Genomic DNA, 19,339 nt, shown 5'->3' on the forward strand with positions numbered 1-19,339 from the left:
CTGTCCAAGGTCAGTATTGCGCAGATACTTGTTTTATTTGACTTGTTCCTTAAAGGGATAGTTCACTTTGATATAAATTTTTGGTATGTTTTAGCTTACCTGAAGGACATCCAAGATGTAGGTGTCTTTGTTTCCGCAGTAGTTTAAATTTAGATATTTTTGTCTGTCAGTCATATAATGCAGGTCTATGGTCACCACCTCAAAGAGCATGCACAGAGAAGTCCAAATTAAACATGATTTAATGACTCGTAAATGTAAGTACACATTGACGACTAAGACACGAAACGAGCGGTTTGTGTGAGAAAACGAACAGTATTTATATCGTTTTTACCTCTTAACCACAGCCACGTCCAAGTGATCTGAGGGCGCGGGCGCTTCGGTCTGTGCAAGCGCCGGAAGTGATCTCTCGCCCGTGTACGTCACTCATTGTTTACACAGAGATTTCGGAAGTGTTACCTTTCACTGTGAAGATCTAAACATATTTAGATATACAGGAAATCGCAATGGAAGACGATTTCGATATATCAACAGACAGTGTTGATTTTTTTTTCGCAACCGCGCGAGAGATCACTTCCGCCGCTTTCCGGCGCTTGCGCAGACCGAAGCGCCGGCGCCCTCAGATCACTTGGACGTGGCTCTGGTTACAAGAGGTAAAAACGATATAATACTGTTTCGTGTCTTAGGCCATCAATGTGTGCTTACATTTACGAGTCATTAAATCATGTTTAATTTGGACTTCTCTGTGCATGCTCTTTGAGGTGGTGACCATAGACCTGCATTATATGACTGACAGACAAGAACGGTTTGACCTAAACATATCAAAATTGAAACTACTGCGGAAACAAAGACACCTACATCTTGGATGCCCTTGAGGTAAGCTAAAACTTACCAAAAATTAATTTCAAAGTGAACTCTCCCTTTAACTGAATAATGGCATTCTCTTTCTCAATGTTTTCCTCTGATGTTTTTTTCTTTCGCACTCTTTGAAATAACATTAGAAACAAATGAGTTAATTGCCAGGTACAATGGAATTACAGACTTTGGATAAAATGATGTCCATTGCATTAAATGAAATAAAATTAAAAAAATCGATATTTGCTAGTAGCCATATTCCAAAGATCTCGGTTGTGTGTTTTTTTCCTTTCATATGGGATCTTTTCATGCTTACTGCCACAGTAAGTTTGTCCTTGAGGCAACAGCATTTGGTTTTGGGTACATTGAGACTCCTCAGTTTTTCGTATTATGTTTTGTTCCCCCTGTGTGGTGGATTTGAAGTACATTTGAGGTCTATCTAACTTGACTAACTGACTGTTGAATGAGATTATTTACAACATTAATGTCGTTTCTGGCTGTGGTTTTGTGCAGTCTCTCGCTCTATCTCTCTGGTGAGCTGCCAGCGACTCTTTCTTGGTTTTGCTCTGCACATTGTTTGTGTTGCATAATTTTGAGATGTTTGGCAGTAAGGCTTGTCAGAGGCCTGAGTGAACTGTACTACAGTTCCCGAACACCAGGATGTAGGAATGTGATGCATGTGTTTGTGTGCGAAACATGTTGTGTAAGATGAGTGAACAGAATGGGTTCACGTTTCTCTCGGTCCTTTAATTCTAGCTCAGTAGGGCAAACGCGTCCCTGCATGCAGAACCTTGCAGAGGTTCATGTGTTTGTTAGCATGCGTGTATGTACATGCTAGTTGCAAGAGTGTGGAATTTGGGTAGGATAGACTTTTTCTCATGAAACAGCCCGTTCATTGTTTGTTTGCAGCACTTTGTAGATACAATGTCTTTTTCAGGAAAGGTGCTCTGTGCAAATGCAACATAATGTAACTTAATTCACTGATTTACTACAGTATGTTTAACCTACTTAAAAAATAATTGGTGTACAATCATTTTCCGAAGTTGTAAATAAAACAATAATTATTGGAGTAGGTTTTTCTACTTCAGAATTTCATGTTTAATCCTGGCTGAGTTGCAGGCCGTTTCTTTGTAATTGTTTCTAATATTTACAAGCAGTTTCTGAGTGAAAATTTCTCAAAGTTGTAAATATAACAGTATGTTTTACGAGAAAATACTATTTAATTCTTTTTTACTTTTTTACATTTAATTCAGCTTCTACTTCAGCGTTTAATTCAATCTGTTACTTTCTGTTCCTTTGTAATTACTTGTAAAATTTATTAGCATTTTCAGAAGTGAAAATTGTTTTAAAGTAAATCCTGGTAGGTAATGGTTTCATAGTCAACTTTAGGTTTAATTTTTTTTTTTTTTAGATCCCAGTTAGTGGAATTGTATGCTGCATTTTGGGTAATTTTCCCATATAAAAATGGGGTAATTTGACATAGCTACCGCCACTTTGGTTTCAAGTTGATACAAATTAAAGCTCATTACTTCATTGTCATACTATTTAATTTGCTAATAATTACACTGTATTAATATTAAACCTCAATAAAGTAATGTGTTCAGTATAGCTTATTAATTTTTGCTGTGATATTAAAATTTACTTGGATAATTGTGGAATTTCACGCTTTTGGGAAAAGGTATTGTGGCAATCCTGATATAATGTAAATTGTAAACCATTTACGCATCATACTTCCTTTAATTTATGCTGAATTTAAAGAAAATAGATTGTATTTGTTTTTGTTTAGCAGAGGGTCTGTTAGTGCTGTTAATGTTTTGTGGCTTTGCTGTGTTTCCCAGTCGGTCACATGAGGCCCCTTAGAAAGATGAGCAAGAAGGCTGGAATCCCGGGACTGGACAGGGCTTTACATGAGCCAAATATTACATAAACCATCTGCAACCTCTATCCTCTCCCTCTACCTCTCTCTCTTCTTCCTTTAGTATGCACATTATACCTGCGGCCCCCTATCATGCAATGGCAATAAAGTATCACACAATGTTCTCTCAAAACGTTTCATTTGCACTCCAGAAATGTTAGTTTGAATATGCGAGTGCATATGTTTTTGTTCACGTACAAGTGGGGTGAAATATGTTCCGATCTTGCAAATTATGTAATGGCTCATGGGGTATTCTCATCAACACAATGAAAACATGCTGTATGATAAACACATGAACCTTCACGCATCATAATTGTGTTTACAGGCTGTATTGATCAAAAGCCTTTTCTGATAATACACCACCATTCGAAAGTTGGTTGGTAAGATTTGTTTAAAGTGCCCCTAATATGCTATTTTAAAAGTTCCTAATTTTGTTAGAGGTCTCTTACAATAGGTTTGCATGCATCCAAGGTTTCTCAGTGTCTGAAACTGCTCAATAAAGGAATCTGTTTCTCTAAACCCCTCCTTTCCGAGAGACTACTCTCCTCTGAATGGTCAGATGGCCAGTCTGTTGTGATTGGTCGACCGCTTACACATGTCAGAATTTAACGAAACGCCCATTACCATAGCATAGACGAATCACCCATAGCAGATCTATACAGGTGGAGCTGGGGAAGGTGGAGGGTTTCTGAAAGCACACTGCAGTCTGCGAACAGCAAATACTGCCAGTGCCAAGTATTTGAAGTTTGAGCAGCGAGCTCATTGGCTGCTGATACAGCAGGAACCAATCAGCTGTGACCTATAGAGAATGATGTGATTGCAAGCAGATTGAGTTAAGGGCCTATTAGCCTGCACCATCTAGAGTTTCATGACAGAACTTTGTATTTATAACAATTATAGAGCATTTACGCCACAACCAAATAATGCTTACTGAGTTCAGTTAAAAAAAAAACTAAAAAAACATTTTAAACAGTCAAAAAGTTCTTTGTAGATGGTAAAGCATTCCAGTGAGTAGTTGCTTTCACATAAAAAGCTGATAGTCCAAAAGCAGAACAACGAAAGTGTACAACACAATGTTTTATGGATGATAATCTACTGGATTTTACAGAGTATTAAGAGCTAAAATAAAGTCACAAAGTACAGAAGGGGCCAAACCATTTAAAATGTTATATACAAGACAATAATAATAATAATAAAAAGTCTAAAATTGTCAAAACTCAAAATTAAGGGTGGTTCGTACTAGACGTTTGCAGACAGCCAATGAAGACCATAGGCTGGCATTATGCAAATTTGTTACAAACCTATATAGGTTTGTGCAGGAATTAAGACTTACTGACTACTCATTTCAGGCAGTTCAAAATCAGTTTTTTCTTTTAGGACAAATTAAATATCTCTATTTATCAAGCACTTTGATCTTTGAAACTTTGCAGACCTTTTTTCAAAAACCGCTATATTACACAATACATGAAAGGTGATATCTGAAAAAGCATAATTGGGGCACATTAAACCTGACCTCTCAGATAATCAACAGCACAAGCGGAATTATTTGAAGTACAGTGTCATTCATGTCTGTAGCACAAATAATCTAAATAATCAGCCGGGACCGGTTGTCTGTGATGCTGTTTCGTAACGACCAAACTCGCTGAACTTGTCATAGTTGTAAGTAATGGCTGATGATGGTTTGTGTGTAATTGTCTCTGGGGTAATGGCTGGGGCGTGATGCACTCATGAAATCAGACACATTCCTGTGGTCTTAAGTTTGGGGGAAAAGAGAGGGACCCTACACAGTAATCGCACTCCAGTCAACACAGTTTCAAACTTGAAGTGCACACTGTCTGTCCTAACAACAACACTAACATTTATCTCAGTCTTTCCAGCGCTGATACTCCCTGCTATCAGAGGGGCCCTTGGGACCCCGGCTCCAGGGAACGAGCGGTAAAGTCTGGCTTAAGGCCAATTTATACTTCTGCGTCGAATGTACGCCGTAGTGTACGGCGTAGGCTAAGCACGTAGGCGACGGCGTCATGAGCATTTATACTTCTGCGTTTAGGTCTGCGTTGCTCTGCAGTACAGCGCCGAAACGCTAGTTGGCGGCGGAGGGTTTTAATGTTCCACTGTGTTTAGATTCCTCGCGGCAAGAAGAAGAAGATTCCTCGCGGCTGTTTTGAGTTTAAGTTACTACAAGCAATGGCGACTGAAAGAGAGCAGATCATGTTGGAGTTGGAGCTTATCGAGGTGGAAAAGGTACATTTTTAGTTTTTTTAACAGTTTCGCTGTACTTAGAATTTAAAAATGGCGGGCGGTGCAGAAGAACACGCCGGAAATGCATAGGAGGAAACGCGATGCTACCAAGCCGACCAATCACAGATCTTGCGGTCCGCGTCGTCGCGACGTGTAGTTACATTTTTGAGGAGGTGCGCGTCAGGTTACGGCGAAGGGTACGGCGTATGGTACGCGTCTGTGCGTATGCTACGCCGTACCTACTGCGCGCACCCGACGCAGAAGTATAAATTGGCCTTTAGGCTTTTGATGAAAGTTTTGTTAGGCTTTGGTCTGCAGAACACTGATTTGTTCAGTTTCTTGCAAGTCTCTTTGGTTATGATGTGTCTACCAGGAACATAAATGCATGTAAATTAGATTCTGAGGAAAGTGTGGGTGGTGTTTGCCCATGCAAAACACTCTGCATCAATGCTAGGGTGGTTGTTAGGATGTTGCCTTGTTGGTGTTTATCATGTTTCAAAGCGCTTCCAATTAGGGCTGCACCATATGAGGAACAATTATAATATCTGAAAAATATTGTGATTTGTGACTTTAAAAAGTTTTATGCTCCAGGTTTGCTGTGCCCTTTTGTAGCTTTGCACAATTTTGCATCAAGGCACACATCAGTTATGATAACGGAAGCTCAATGAGGTTTGTTGTCGCGCGTCAATCAGGTTCGGTTCAGCTTCTGTTTATGTTCGCGGATCAATGATTATGTGAATAAAAGCCTAAATTCAATCTGTTCTGCATATAAAGCGATCGAGTCTCTTCAGAAAATGTGGACTAAACCGCTCACATGGAAAAATTAATATGGATTAGTTTTACGATCTCCTTAGGAACTGTTTGAAGCGTCAAAGTGGTAGTTGCGTAGCTGTCAATGGAGGGACAGAAAGCTCTCAGATTTCATCAAAAAGTCCTTTATTTGTGTTCCGAAGATGAGCGAAAATCTTACGGGTCTGGAATGACGTGAGGGTAAATTATGACAGAATTTTCTTTTTTGGGTGAACTATCCATTTAATTTAATCCTACTAATGATAGGGTTAGAGGTTTGTCTAAATGTCTAACTCCTAAATATGAGCAATAATAGTGATGCTTGTACTTTATTATTAATGCTATGGAAATTATATTTAAAGTTCATACGAACGTTTTGGACGAAAACCTCTCCAAATATTATGACTATTTTAAATATATATACACTCACCTAAAGGATTATTAGGAACACCTGTTCAATTTCTCATTAATGCAATTATCTAATCAACCAATCACATGGCAGTTGCTTCAATGCATTTAGGGGTGTGGTCCTGGTCAAGACAATCTCCGGAACTCCAAACTGAATGTCAGAATGGGAAAGAAAGGTGATTTAAGCAATTTTGAGCGTGGCATGGTTGTTGGTCCCAGACGGGCCGGTCTGAGTATTTCACAATCTGCTCAGTTACTGGGATTTTCACGCACAACCATTTCTAGGGTTTACAAAGAATGGTGTGAAAAGGGAAAAACATCCAGTATGTGGCAGTCCTGTGGGCGAAAATGCCTTGTTGATGCTAGAGGTCAGAGGAGAATGGGCCGACTGATTCAAGCTGATAGAAGAGCAACTTTGACTGAAATAACCACTCGTTACAACCGAGGTATGCAGCAAAGCATTTGTGAAGCCACAACACGCACAACCTTGAGGCGGATGGGCTACAACAGCAGAAGACCCCACCGGGTACCACTCATCTTCACTACAAATAGGAAAAAGAGGCTACAATTTGCAAGAGCTCACCAAAATTGGACAGTTGAAGACTGGAAAAATGTTGCCTGGTCTGATGAGTCTCGATTTCTGTTGAGACATTCAGATGGTAGAGTCAGAATTTGGCGTAAACAGAATGAGAACATGGATCCATCATGCCTTGTTACCACTGTGCAGGCTGGTGGTGGTGGTGTAATGGTGTGGGGGATGTTTTCTTGGCAAACTTTAGGCCCCTTATGGTGTGTTCACACCGAACGCGAATAGAGCGTCAAATACGCGTCTATCGCGTCTAGTTAGACGCTTGAACATTCGCTCGAGTTCAAATTTTTCAACTTGCGCGGAAGACATTCGCGGCAAACGCATCGCCCAATTCGCGTCATTCGCAACGCCTGGCGCGAATGATGCGTCCATTCGCGTCTTTGCATTGACTTTGTATGTAATCTACTCGCGCAAATAATTAAATTCGCGTTCGGTGTGAATACACCATTAGTGCCAATTGGGTATCGTTTAAATGCCACGGCCTACCTGAGCATTGTTTCTGACCATATCCATCCCTTTATGGCCACCATGTACCCATCCACTGATGGCTACTTCCAGCAGGATAATGCACCATGTCACAAAGCTCGAATCATTTCAAATTGGTTTCTTGAACATGACAATGAGTTCACTGTACTAAAATGACCCCCACAGTCACCAGATCTCAACCCAATAGAGCATCTTTGGGATGTGGTGGAACGGGAGCTTCGTGCCCTGGATGTGCATCCCACAAATTTCCATCAACTGCAAGATGCTATCCTATCAATATGGGCCAACATTTCTAAAGAATGCTTTCAGCACCTTGTTGAATCAATGCCACGTAGAATTAAGGCAGTTCTGAAGGCGAAAGGGGGTCAAACACAGTATTAGTATGGTGTTCCTAATAATCCTTTAGGTGAGTCTATATCGTGTGGTACGTGTCCAAGAATAAAGTCCAGTTCACACAAGAATGATAACTATAATGATAACGATAAAGATAGAGTTCTAAAAATCGTCTAAAAAATATAAAAGAATAGCAGAGTCCACATCACAACTATAACGATAAAGGCACAAAGAAACAATATCGTTGGAATCACTTTCAGAATGAAATTTGTCTTCCAGCTGATAAATGATAAAACCCCTGACAGCCAATTAGAATCCACCCTATATATAATAAAATATATAGAAATTTAAAAAAGTTTAATCAAACTAACTTGTATTCATAAAATGCACAATAATATGGCATGCATGAGTAACTGCTGGCAATAAAACATTATTGTTCACATTTTATGTGCAGTTTTAATAATGGCATGGTATGTTATGTAACAGCTCTTGTTTTTACAATTGGAGTCTCAGTGATTCTGAGTGTTTTAAGAAAGAGCCTCTTTTATTCATCATTATTGAGAGTCCCACCCTGAATGAGCTGGAATTCTCAGTCATTCCCGGCCACATCTGCTCTGGCATAGTTTACATAGTTAGCATAGCAGTGATGCTAATATGACCTGACCTGTGGGTTCCCACAGGACTCGGAAAACCCAGAGGATTGTGCAGCTGCGCCCTGCATGAGAGCATCAGGGTGCCGATTTGTATTGAATTTATAGTCGGTTCTCTGACATGTTTTAAACACCAGTCAGTGCAAATGGTATACCAGTTAAAACACAAGCATGCTTTTTAAAATGCACAGAAAATCAGTGTCTCATGCTCCCCAAGGCTGAATTTATTTGATCAAAAATACAGAATAAACAGTAAAATTGTGAAATATTATTACAATTTATTTTCTATTTTATTATATTTTAAAGTGCAATTTATTCCTGTGATGCAAAGCTGAATTTTCAGCATCATTACTTCAGCCTTCAGTGTCACATGATCCTTCAGAATCATTCTAACATGCTGATTTGCTCCTCGAGAAACATGTTTTATTATTATCAAGGTTGAAAACAGTTGTGCTGCTTGATATAACAAAAGTATTTTCAATTAATCAATTGAATGTGACCTTTCTGAATTTTTTTTTCACTTTCATGTAGCATTTTCTCATTCATTTCTTGTGACAGTTATATTGACTGCAACATTAGTAGATGGTACATTACTGTTGTTTGTTTGTGTTCTTCAGAGATGTAGTCTGCACTCCGGTCTGTTGGCAGACTCTGAGGTCTCACTATGCTGCTTTATCTGCTGCTGGCCATCTTACAAACCAACATCAATGGCCAGATAGACCCAGGTAATGTTACATGCACACCTACACAAACATATGCATTCATACAGACAGGACCAAAACATTGACTTTCTCATGGTGTCCTTCAGCTCACTGTCGTTACCCTCTCGGTATGGAGGACGGGAGGATCAAGAACGACGACATCACTGCCTCCAGCCAGTGGTATGAAACCACAGGCCCTCAATATGCAAGGTAATGTACATATGACAGACTACACTGAAGTGCAGTAGTCGATATGGTTGCACGATATATCAAAGTGAAATCTATAGGGGGAATGCATTAACGTCACTTTCCCGCCGGAACACGGGACAGCCGGACTGAGTGGCAAAAGAGCTGCTGCGTGACTGGAGTTAATAGGGGAAACTGCAAAAACGCAAGTAAAACAAATTATTATCAGTTTAAACTAAAAGTTGGATTCGATATAGTGTTCCTTACAACTTATCAAAGATCCAGTGATCCATGGATATTGACATGCAGCCAGGAATCGTGTTTCCTGACATTTATATGTGCCTGATTTCGACGCCGGGGAAATAAATGAAGAAAATTTGCCTGTAAACGTTTTATATAAATACAATATAGATAGGTCTAAATCCGAGTAATCACTTACATTAATGTTATACTGTATATCATCATATCGTCCAGCCCTAAAACTTGTATAGTTTTTTGTCAGTGTTTATTTAAAAACATCCAATTATGCAGAATATAGTCTGTTCTGTAGCTTTTTGCAGTCTGTAAAAATATACAGTACCTCAGATTTCTGGTCAAATCTAGTTGTACAGTCAATCGCAAAGCTCTTTCCCGTTTTAGATGTGTGTGTTTTTCACGGCATTCACGCTGAAAACAAATGCTGCCGCTCAGTCTTTTTGCCACTTGTGGGCGTGACCGCATTCACTCCGGCCGACGGTGACGTCATGCGCATACCCTCTATATGGCTTAGTGCGATTGTCAAATCGTGAAGGCTGCAATTTAATAAAGTGAATTTATAGGTGCTGCCGGAGTAAAGTGTAAATGAACATACTGTACCGTTACTTCACTGTGAAACTAGCAGTGTGTTTATTCATTTGCCAGCAAACCGTCAAAATTATATCTTGGTGCTAGACTGTTTGAAAATGATATCATTATATCATAGTAAAAATATATATTTATTTAAATTACTGTACAATAGTGTTATTACAATATATTTATTATTTTGAATAAAATATATGTAATAATAGTCACAACAGAATCATAATAAGAATTATTATTTTATAGTCATATTGAATTGGTCACAAGCTGTGAATGTGCCCTATTAAAACTCAAGTGGAAAGAGGTTTTTTAATGGTTCTTGTAAAGAGTAAACCCAGGTATGAACACCTAAATTGTTCAAGTTTTTCCTAAATCGTTCAGCCCTAAAAGGAATTTCGTACTTAGTCACCCGTTTCACTTACTGTAGATATACGTCACAATAAGGAAGAAAAGACTATCTTTTTTTTTTTTTTGTGGTCACCTCACCAATAAAATCACCCAACTCACTCTAGAATGATTCATTCTTTCCAAATAGAGCTATTCAAGTCATTTGGTGAAACTTCCTGTATTTTTTCACATCACAATATTTTCTCGAATATTGTGCTGCTCTAGTAGTAAATAAAGCTGGGGAGTGTTTTTATAGTGCATCAAGCTCATTTATTGCAAAAGATCAAGCTAAAATTTGGTTCCTCATGATCTGACCTCTTTAAATAAAGCTCCAGGACTCTTGGAGTGCGTAATGGCCGTTTATCACTTGCGTCTGTCTGTTGTTGCGTCAGGTTAAACCGTGAGGAAGGGGACGGCGCCTGGTGTCCTGCTGGTCAACTGCAGCCCTCAGATGTTCAGTATCTTCAGCTTGACCTTCGTCAGCTCATCTTCCTCACCGTGGTTGCTACGCAGGGTCGCTATGCTCGCAACTCCGGCAACGAGTATGCACGCAAGTACCGTCTGGAGTACAGTCGCGATGGACGCCGCTGGATCTCCTGGAGAAACCGCCTTGGCAGTGAGGTAGGAAAGACAAGGGTGTGTTTTATAGATACTATTATGAGGTACTCTATAATCTGATTTTATTTAAATGACCTGTGAATGAACTGAAGTTTTGGTACTAAACTAATATTAGCAAATGTATAAGTTACATCAGATAGCAATTATGCTATACACTACTGTTAAAAAGTTTGGCGTCGGTAAGATTTTTAAAACGTTTTGAAAAAGGTCTCTTCTGCTCACCGAGGCTGCATGTATTTGAGGTAAAATACAGTAAAAACAGCATTTCAATTTAGAACAACTTTTTTCTATTCTAATGTTTTAAAATGCACTTTATTCCTGTGATAACAAAGCTGGATTTTCTGAAGCCATGGGGAAACTGTGAGGCATGTTTTCCAATATTCTTTGATAGGAATAATTCTGCTTTGATTCTATTCAGGATTGAACAGAAAGATATTATAAATAAACATTATAAATACCTTTACTGTCACTTTTGATCAATTAAATGCATCCATCCAGAATAAAATATACATTTTTGGAAAAAAAAAAGTAGTGTATATAGTAGGGGTGGAACGGTACACAGAAGTCACGGTTCGGTTCATACCTCGGTTCAGACATCACGGTTCGGTACGATTTCGGTACAATGGAGTGAAAAGCAAAACAAAAATGCAGAAGGCATTGTATTATTTAAATAAGTTTTATTAATAAAGGCATAGAACCAGTTTATTTGTAGTGCACTGACAATCGTTTTATATAATTAGTTTATTAATTAAATTAATAAAAAGACAAAAAGACCTTGCGATATGTTTGGTAATTGTACCTGAATTAATTTAAAATTATTTTGCTATATTTCAGATCAATATATTTGTTTCCTTAATTTGAATTAACATTATTAATTGACAATGTAACATTATTCTCATCTGAATTATAAATAATTGATTTCTGTATAAAATAATACCATTACACATTCGATTTTCTTTTTTTAATCAATGTAGAATGTGTAAGATTAGTGCTCCGAGGACAAGAAATGAAAACCAATGTAATATGATGAATGTCCAAAAGATGGGACCAACAAACTGTTTTGAAATGGAGTTGGATAAATATGTTTTGCTTTTAAAACAGTGTGTGTGTGATTTTGGTTGGGTGACAGTTGTAGGTTACAGTTTGACAAGAGTTTACAGTGTGACAAAAGCACAATGTTGTGTTTTATTGCGAGTGTACACAAATATAAGTAAACACTTTGCAGGTTTAATGATCTGTATGAACAAAATGACGGAGTATGTTTTTTATGTTTCCACTGTTCGATCGCGCGCCTCTCTCTCTCTCTCTCTCTCACACACACACACACACAGGTCGATCGCGCCCGCGCGCCTCTCTCTCTCGCTCTCTCTCACACACACACACACACACACACACACACTCCAGCATTGCAATCTTGACATCGCAGCCTGTCCATTATGCGGTCACGGTCACACCAAACGCGAATAGAGCGTCAAATTCGCGTCTAGTTCGACGCTAGTCCAAAGCAAATAGGACGCGCGTATAAAGCCAACGTTTGAAGTGAACGCTCGTTCAGAGCTAAGCCGATGGTACAGATTATGTGTCCCTAAAGAACCCGCGTATCTAACAGTAGTTCCGCATTACAGTTTTATTTATTTTTATACCGTGTATTCTCCGTGTAAATTCGTGCACCGAACTGTGACGCCCGTACCGTTTCGGTTCGATACGAATACATGTACCGTTCCACCCCTAGTATATAGTAGGGCTGTCACTTTTGTCAAAAAATCCTGTTCGATTTTTGAGACATAAGTGTTCATTGAATCGATTGTAAAATAGATTTTCCATGTCTAAAGAGGTTTCCATTTTCAACACCAAATATAGGCAAATCCACGGACACCTAACAGGCATTAGGGCGAACGTAAAGAGGGCGCTTGACACGCGCACAAGTCAGCAATATTTCTGATGATTTATTGGCGTGAAGTTTCGTGCACAATGACAAACAGGAGTGCAACATTCAGGGATTGAAATTAACACCCTCCAACCCGCCAAATGTGGGTAAAAATGAACTTTGGCGGGAAACGCTGTCAAATCACGAGCCGGGGTGTTTCTATGTTTACTCACTTTGCTGGGGAAGTTCGTGTAAGCCAAATCTGCGCGGATTTAGCGTAAATACGCAACTTGTGAGTCCTCATGATATATTAAATACAGCGTATTGCGCAGAATCTGTGCATTTCTGGCTTACTTGAACACACACGTCACTACGCAACAAATAACGGTGCACTCGTTCACTTACATTGAAGTAATAGCGAATATTAAAAGGCATTTGGTTAACAGAAAATACATTGTTATTTTCCAACATCCTACTGTGTACTGTATTGATCTGACCACTTAAAACACATTTTTGGTTAAAAAATAAATAAAAAGGCCAATTCAAATCGATTCCCTATTTTCGTTTTCGAAACTTGTGTTGGTTGGTCCAATCGATTGTGGAATCGATTTTTGAACATAAAGTGACAGCCCTAGTATTTAGTGCATTATACTGTATGTGTAGTATATAGTTGAAACTACAACTTTTCATCAAAGTAACCAATAATCATAGTAATTCTATTCTCACACTATTTTGTTTATTGAATAGTAAAGCTTATGCATAAATTATGTTTGGGTGTAAATGTTGTCATGTAAGCAAAGCAAGTTTGATTCAATGGACACTTTACTATCCCATGAGGCCACGGGAGTGAAGCGACGCAACAGATGCCACTAGTCAGATGACAGTGACAACATGGCGGATGTACTAAATCCGAATTTCGTCCATACTACACACTTACTATTTAGAATAGAAACACTTTTTTAATGATTGTGAAGCAAGTTTCAAACCAAATGTAGTACCTACTATACAGTAGCGGTTTCGGATGCACCGTATGCTTGTACATATCTTGTACCTTATTGTTTAACTAATTTCTTCTGTACTCCAGATCATAATGGGAAATATAAACACCTACGACTCTGTGGTGAGAGACCTCCATCCTCCCATCATCACTCGGTTCTTGCGCTTGATTCCTGTCACGGATGCCGTACACACTGTGTGTATGAGAGTAGAGCTGTTTGGATGTGCCTGGCAGGGTGAGTCATGAAAATTACCCATAATTAATACTATATCATTTTTTACAAATATCATTTTATTTATCAGTGCCTTCTGTTAAAGGGTTAGTTCACCTGTTTTTCAATTTATGAGTAAAATGAAGCCTGTAGTAAACATAAATTGACGATACTTTGACGTATTGTTCTACAACACAAACCCCATAGGGAAATCTCAAGGGAACCTGTGGCGAATAGTCTTTCTGGTTCTGACGTCAAACCTGCACCACTGTATTTTAGTCATGAAAACAAGAACCAATGAAGTTCATTCTCGTGTTACGCAGCACGTTTGAGCTTTAGCAGGAACCAATGAGGTTCATTCTCGTGTTACGCAGCACGTTTGAGCTTCAGCAGGAACCAATGAGGTTCATTCTCGTGTTATGCAGCACGTTTGAGCTTTAGCAAGAACCAATGAGGTTCATTCTCGTGTTACGCAGCACGTTTGAGCTTTAGCAAGAACCAATGAGGTTCATTCTCGTGTTACGCAGCACGTTTGAGCTTCAGCAGGAACCAATGAGGTTCATTCTCGTGTTATGCAGCACGTTTGAGCTTTAGCAAGAACCAATGAGGTTCATTCTCGTGTTACGCAGCACGTTTGAGCTTCAGCGAGAACCAATGAGGTTCATTCTCGTGTTACGCAGCACGTTTGAGCTTCAGCAAGAACCAATGAGGTTCATTCTCGTGTTACGCAGCACGTTTGAGCTTCAGCAAGAACCAATGAGGTTCATTCTCGTGTTACGCAGCACGTTTGAGCTTCAGCAAGAACCAATGAGGTTCATTCTCGTGTTACGCAGCACGTTTGAGCTTCAGCAAGAACCAATGAGGTTCATTCTCGTGTTACGCAGCACGTTTGAGCTTCAGCAGGAACCAATGAGGTTCATTCTCATGTTACGCAGCACGTTTGAGCTTTAGCAGGAACCAATGAGGTTCATTCTCGTGTTACGCAGCACGTTTGAGCTTCAGCAGAAACCAATGAGGTTCATTCTCATGTTACGCAGCACGTTTGAGCTTCAGCAGGAACCAATGAGGTTCATTCTCGTGTTACGCAGCACGTTTGAGCTTCAGCAGGAACCAATGAGGTTCATTCTCATGTTACGCAGCACGTTTGAGCTTCAGCAAGAACCAATGAGGTTCATTCTCGTGTTACGCAGCACGTTTGAGCTTCAGCAAGAACCAATGAGGTTCATTCTCGTGTTACGCAGCACGTTTGAGCTTCAGCAAGAACCAATGAGGTTCATTCTCGTGTTACGCAGCACGTTTGAGCTTCAGCAAGAACCAATAAGGTTCATTCTCGTGTTACGCAGCACGTTTGAGCTTCTGCAAGAACCAATGAGGTTCATTCTCGTGTTACGCAGCACGTTTGAGCTTCAGCAAGAACCAATAAGGTTCATTCTCGTGTTACGCAGCACGTTTGAGCTTCAGCAAGAACCAGTGAGGTTCATTCTCGTGTTACGCAGCACGTTTGAGCTTCAGCAAGAACCAATGAGGTTCATTCTCGTGTTACGCAGCACGTTTGAGCTTCAGCAAGAACCACTGAGGTTCATTCTCGTGTTACGCGGCACGTTTGAGCTTCAGCAAGAACCACTGAGGTTCATTCTCGTGTTACGCAGCACGTTTGAGCTTCAGCAAGAACCACTGAGGTTCATTCTCGTGTTACGCAGCACGTTTGAGCTTCAGCAAGAACCACTGAGGTTCATTCTCGTGTTACGCAGCACGTTTGAGCTTCAGCAAGAACCAATGAGGTTCATTCTCGTGTTACGCAGCACGTTTGAGCTTCAGCAAGAACCACTGAGGTTCATTCTCGTGTTACGCAGCACGTTTGAGCTTCAGCAAGAACCAATAAGGTTCATTCTCGTGTTACGCAGCACGTTTGAGCTTCAGCAAGAACCAATAAGGTTCATTCTCGTGTTACGCAGCACGTTTGAGCTTCAGCAAGAACCAATGAGGTTCATTCTCGTGTTACGCAGCACGTTTGAGCTTCAGCAAGAACCACTGAGGTTCATTCTCGTGTTACGCAGCACGTTTGAGCTTCAGCAAGAACCAATAAGGTTCATTCTCGTGTTACGCAGCACGTTTGAGCTTCAGCAAGAACCACTGAGGTTCATTCTCGTGTTACGCAGCACGTTTGAGCTTCAGCAAGAACCACTGAGGTTCATTCTCGTGTTACGCAGCACGTTTGAGCTTCAGCAAGAACCACTGAGGTTCATTCTCGTGTTACGCAGCACGTTTGAGCTTCAGCAAGAACCACTGAGGTTCATTCTCGTGTTACGCAGCACGTTTGAGCTTCAGCAAGAACCACTGAGGTTCATTCTCGTGTTACGCAGCACGTTTGAGCTTCAGCAGGAACCAATGAGGTTCATTCTCATGTTACGCAGCACGTTTCAGCTTCAGCAAGAACCAATGAGGTTCATTCTCGTGTTACGCAGCACGTTTCAGCTTCAGCAAGAACCAATAAGGTTCATTCTCGTGTTACGCAGCACGTTTGAGCTTCTGCAAGAACCAAATAAGGTTCATTCTCGTGTTACGCAGCACGTTTGAGCTTCTGCAAGAACCAATGAGGTTCATTCTCGTGTTACGCAGCACGTTTGAGCTTCAGCAGGAACCAATGAGGTTCATTCTCATGTTACGCAGCACGTTCGAGCTTCAGCAGGAACCAATGAGGTTCATTCTCGTGTTACGCAGCACGTTTGAGCTTCAGCAGGAACCAATGAGGTTCATTCTCGTGTTACGCAGCACGTTTGAGCTTCAGCAGGAACCAATGAGGTTCATTCTCATGTTACGCAGCACGTTTGAGCTTTAGCAGGAACCAATGAGGTTCATTCTCGTGTTACGCAGCACGTTTGAGCTTCAGCAGGAACCAATGAGGTTCATTCTCATGTTACGCAGCACGTTTGAGCTTTAGCAGGAACCAATGAGGTTCATTCTCATGTTACGCAGCATGTTTGAGCTTCAGCAGGAACCAATGAGGTTCATTCTTGTGTGTCAAGCAGGTTCAGTTGAGTTTCTGTTTACGTTCGCTCATCAAGGTTTATATGTGAATAAAACTGTAAATGAAATCTGTTCATCATATAAAGCAATCGTGTCTCTTCAGAAGACTCGGATTAAATCGTTCCATTCATATGGATTTATTTTTATGATCTGAGTTTTGAAATGTCAGCGTTTTGGGTGAATAAACTGTCAATGGAGGGGCAGAAATCTCTCAGATTTCATTCAAAATATCTTCATACGTATTCCGAAGATCGAAAGCCTTATGGATTTGAAATGACATGAGGGTGAGTAAATGATGACAGAAGTTTCATTTTTGAGTGAACTATCCCTTTAAGCTTTACATTTATACATTTTGACAAACTATTATAATCCGATTGTGCACAAGCTTATAGACGTGAGTAATGCATGATCTCATGCGGTTCATGCTAATTCAGTTTCATGCTTGCATATGGGCTACAGACTGAAGCCGATAGTTTTGGCAGTCACGTTCGAGCAGCTGTGGTCTGTGTAGATTTGCCCCCTAGTGTCTGATTTGCAGCAAGTTAGTTTCATTTGAACTCAATTGCTCCAGTGCCTTAAACGTGAGCCAAGAGAAATAAGTAATTACATTCTGGAGCTAAAGCAATATTGAAGTTTTGGACCTCTCTGTTTGTCTTCCTCCTGGAGTGCAGATGGGCTGACGGCGTACAGCTCTCCGGAGGGCCAGACCATGATGGCTCCTGGCTATCCCATCACACCTCTCAATGACTCCACGTACGACGGGGCCCTGGAACGCAGGTGAACGTCTAATCTGATGCTGACGGGTTCAAAGAATATGTTTAGCTTTTAGGGATGCACTGATGTTAAAACTCTGGCCAATACCAATTAGCCGATAAATATGGATATCATGTTATGGCTGATAATCGATACATTTTAAAATGAGTTTATATTGAATAAACTATACGGTTTTGTCTAAATAAATCTAAAACATGAAAAACTAAAATCAGTCATTTTAAGTACATTTAGGCATCACACCATTATAATGTTCAGAATGATAAATGAATATTAATTTTGAGATTTGCTAAACATTACATTTAACAATGTTGTTAAACTATTGGTGTTTTTAAAGATTAATTTTAAGCGTGTTTTAGATGATGGGAAAAGTAATCTAAATTTCAAATAATAGAAATAAGTTTGTGGTTCTAAATTTAAAATAATAGAAATAAGTTTGTGTTCAGTACATTTTGTTTTTTGTTTTGTTTTTGAAATACTTTTATTCAGCAAGGATGCATTAAATGCAATGCTGTTCTTTTGAACCTTTTTTATTCATCAAAGAATCCTGTTAAATAAAAAAAATATTTTATTTAGAAAAAAATAAAGGATTTATGGATCATGTGACACTGAAGACTGGAGTAATGATGCTGAAAATTCAGCTTTAATCACAGGAATAAATTACATTTTAAAATATATTAAATAGAAAACCGCTATTTTAATAATATTTCACAATATTGCTGTTTTTACTTTATTGTTGATCAAATAAATGCAGCCTTAAAGGACAACTCCGGCGCAAAATGAACCTCGGGTGTAATAACACATTGGTACAGACTAAATCGTTCCCTGAGATTTGTTTTCATGATAATCGAATATAAAGAGTTTTATCTCTAAAAACAGTTTAGCTTATAACGCTAGTATATTGGGCATCGAGTAAGCAAAAAGAGATGGCTAGTTAATACCATTAACAAGGCTCAAATTAGCCCCACACTAACACGGCAGCATAATGAGTGTCCTTACATGCAAACCGAAGCATTGAGAACTTTGTAAGTGTATAGACAGTTTAATAAGAAGATACTTTACACAGACAGTACAGTTAGCGCACACAGACAGCAGCCATCTTGGAAAACAGTCTCGATCAATAGAACCACGAAAGTGAGCGAACAGTACGTGTAGATATTGAAGATAAGATAAATTATATTTATTTTTTTATTTTCTCTTTTGCGTTAAGTGCTTCTCTTATGCGCTCAGTGCTTTCTTCCGGAAACAACGGACCATATGAGATTCCAAGTCACAGTTCAGCTCACGTATCACCGTGTTCGTGGTTTGACTAATCGAGACTGTTTTCCAAGATGGCTGCTGTCTGTACGCGCTAACTGTACTGTCTGTGTAAAGTATCTTCCAGACATGGGGACTTGTGACTTGGTGACTTGGACTCGAGTCGACTCGAGTCGCTATTTTTATGACTTGTGACTTGACTTGACATAAAATGAAA

The 19,339-nt window shown here is 39.6% G+C and overlaps 1 protein-coding gene across 1 annotated transcript in view; it reads left to right on the plus strand.

Annotated features, from left to right (window-relative positions):
• The window catches only part of ddr2l (discoidin domain receptor family, member 2, like), a 46,627-nt gene that overhangs the window by 3,118 nt on the left and 24,170 nt on the right, over positions 1 to 19,339 (plus strand). The window contains exons 2-6 of the mRNA XM_056254775.1: positions 8,881 to 8,988; positions 9,072 to 9,174; positions 10,767 to 10,995; positions 13,944 to 14,091; positions 17,766 to 17,871. Of these exons, the coding sequence (XP_056110750.1) occupies positions 8,928 to 8,988; positions 9,072 to 9,174; positions 10,767 to 10,995; positions 13,944 to 14,091; positions 17,766 to 17,871 (647 nt within the window). The 5' untranslated portion in view covers positions 8,881 to 8,927. The remainder of the gene's footprint in view (positions 1 to 8,880; positions 8,989 to 9,071; positions 9,175 to 10,766; positions 10,996 to 13,943; positions 14,092 to 17,765; positions 17,872 to 19,339) is intronic.

This window comes from Rhinichthys klamathensis, unplaced genomic scaffold, assembly GCF_029890125.1.
Source record: "Rhinichthys klamathensis goyatoka isolate OS25496 unplaced genomic scaffold, OSU_Roscu_1.1 h1tg000114l_1, whole genome shotgun sequence".
NCBI lineage: Eukaryota > Metazoa > Chordata > Actinopteri > Cypriniformes > Leuciscidae > Rhinichthys > Rhinichthys klamathensis.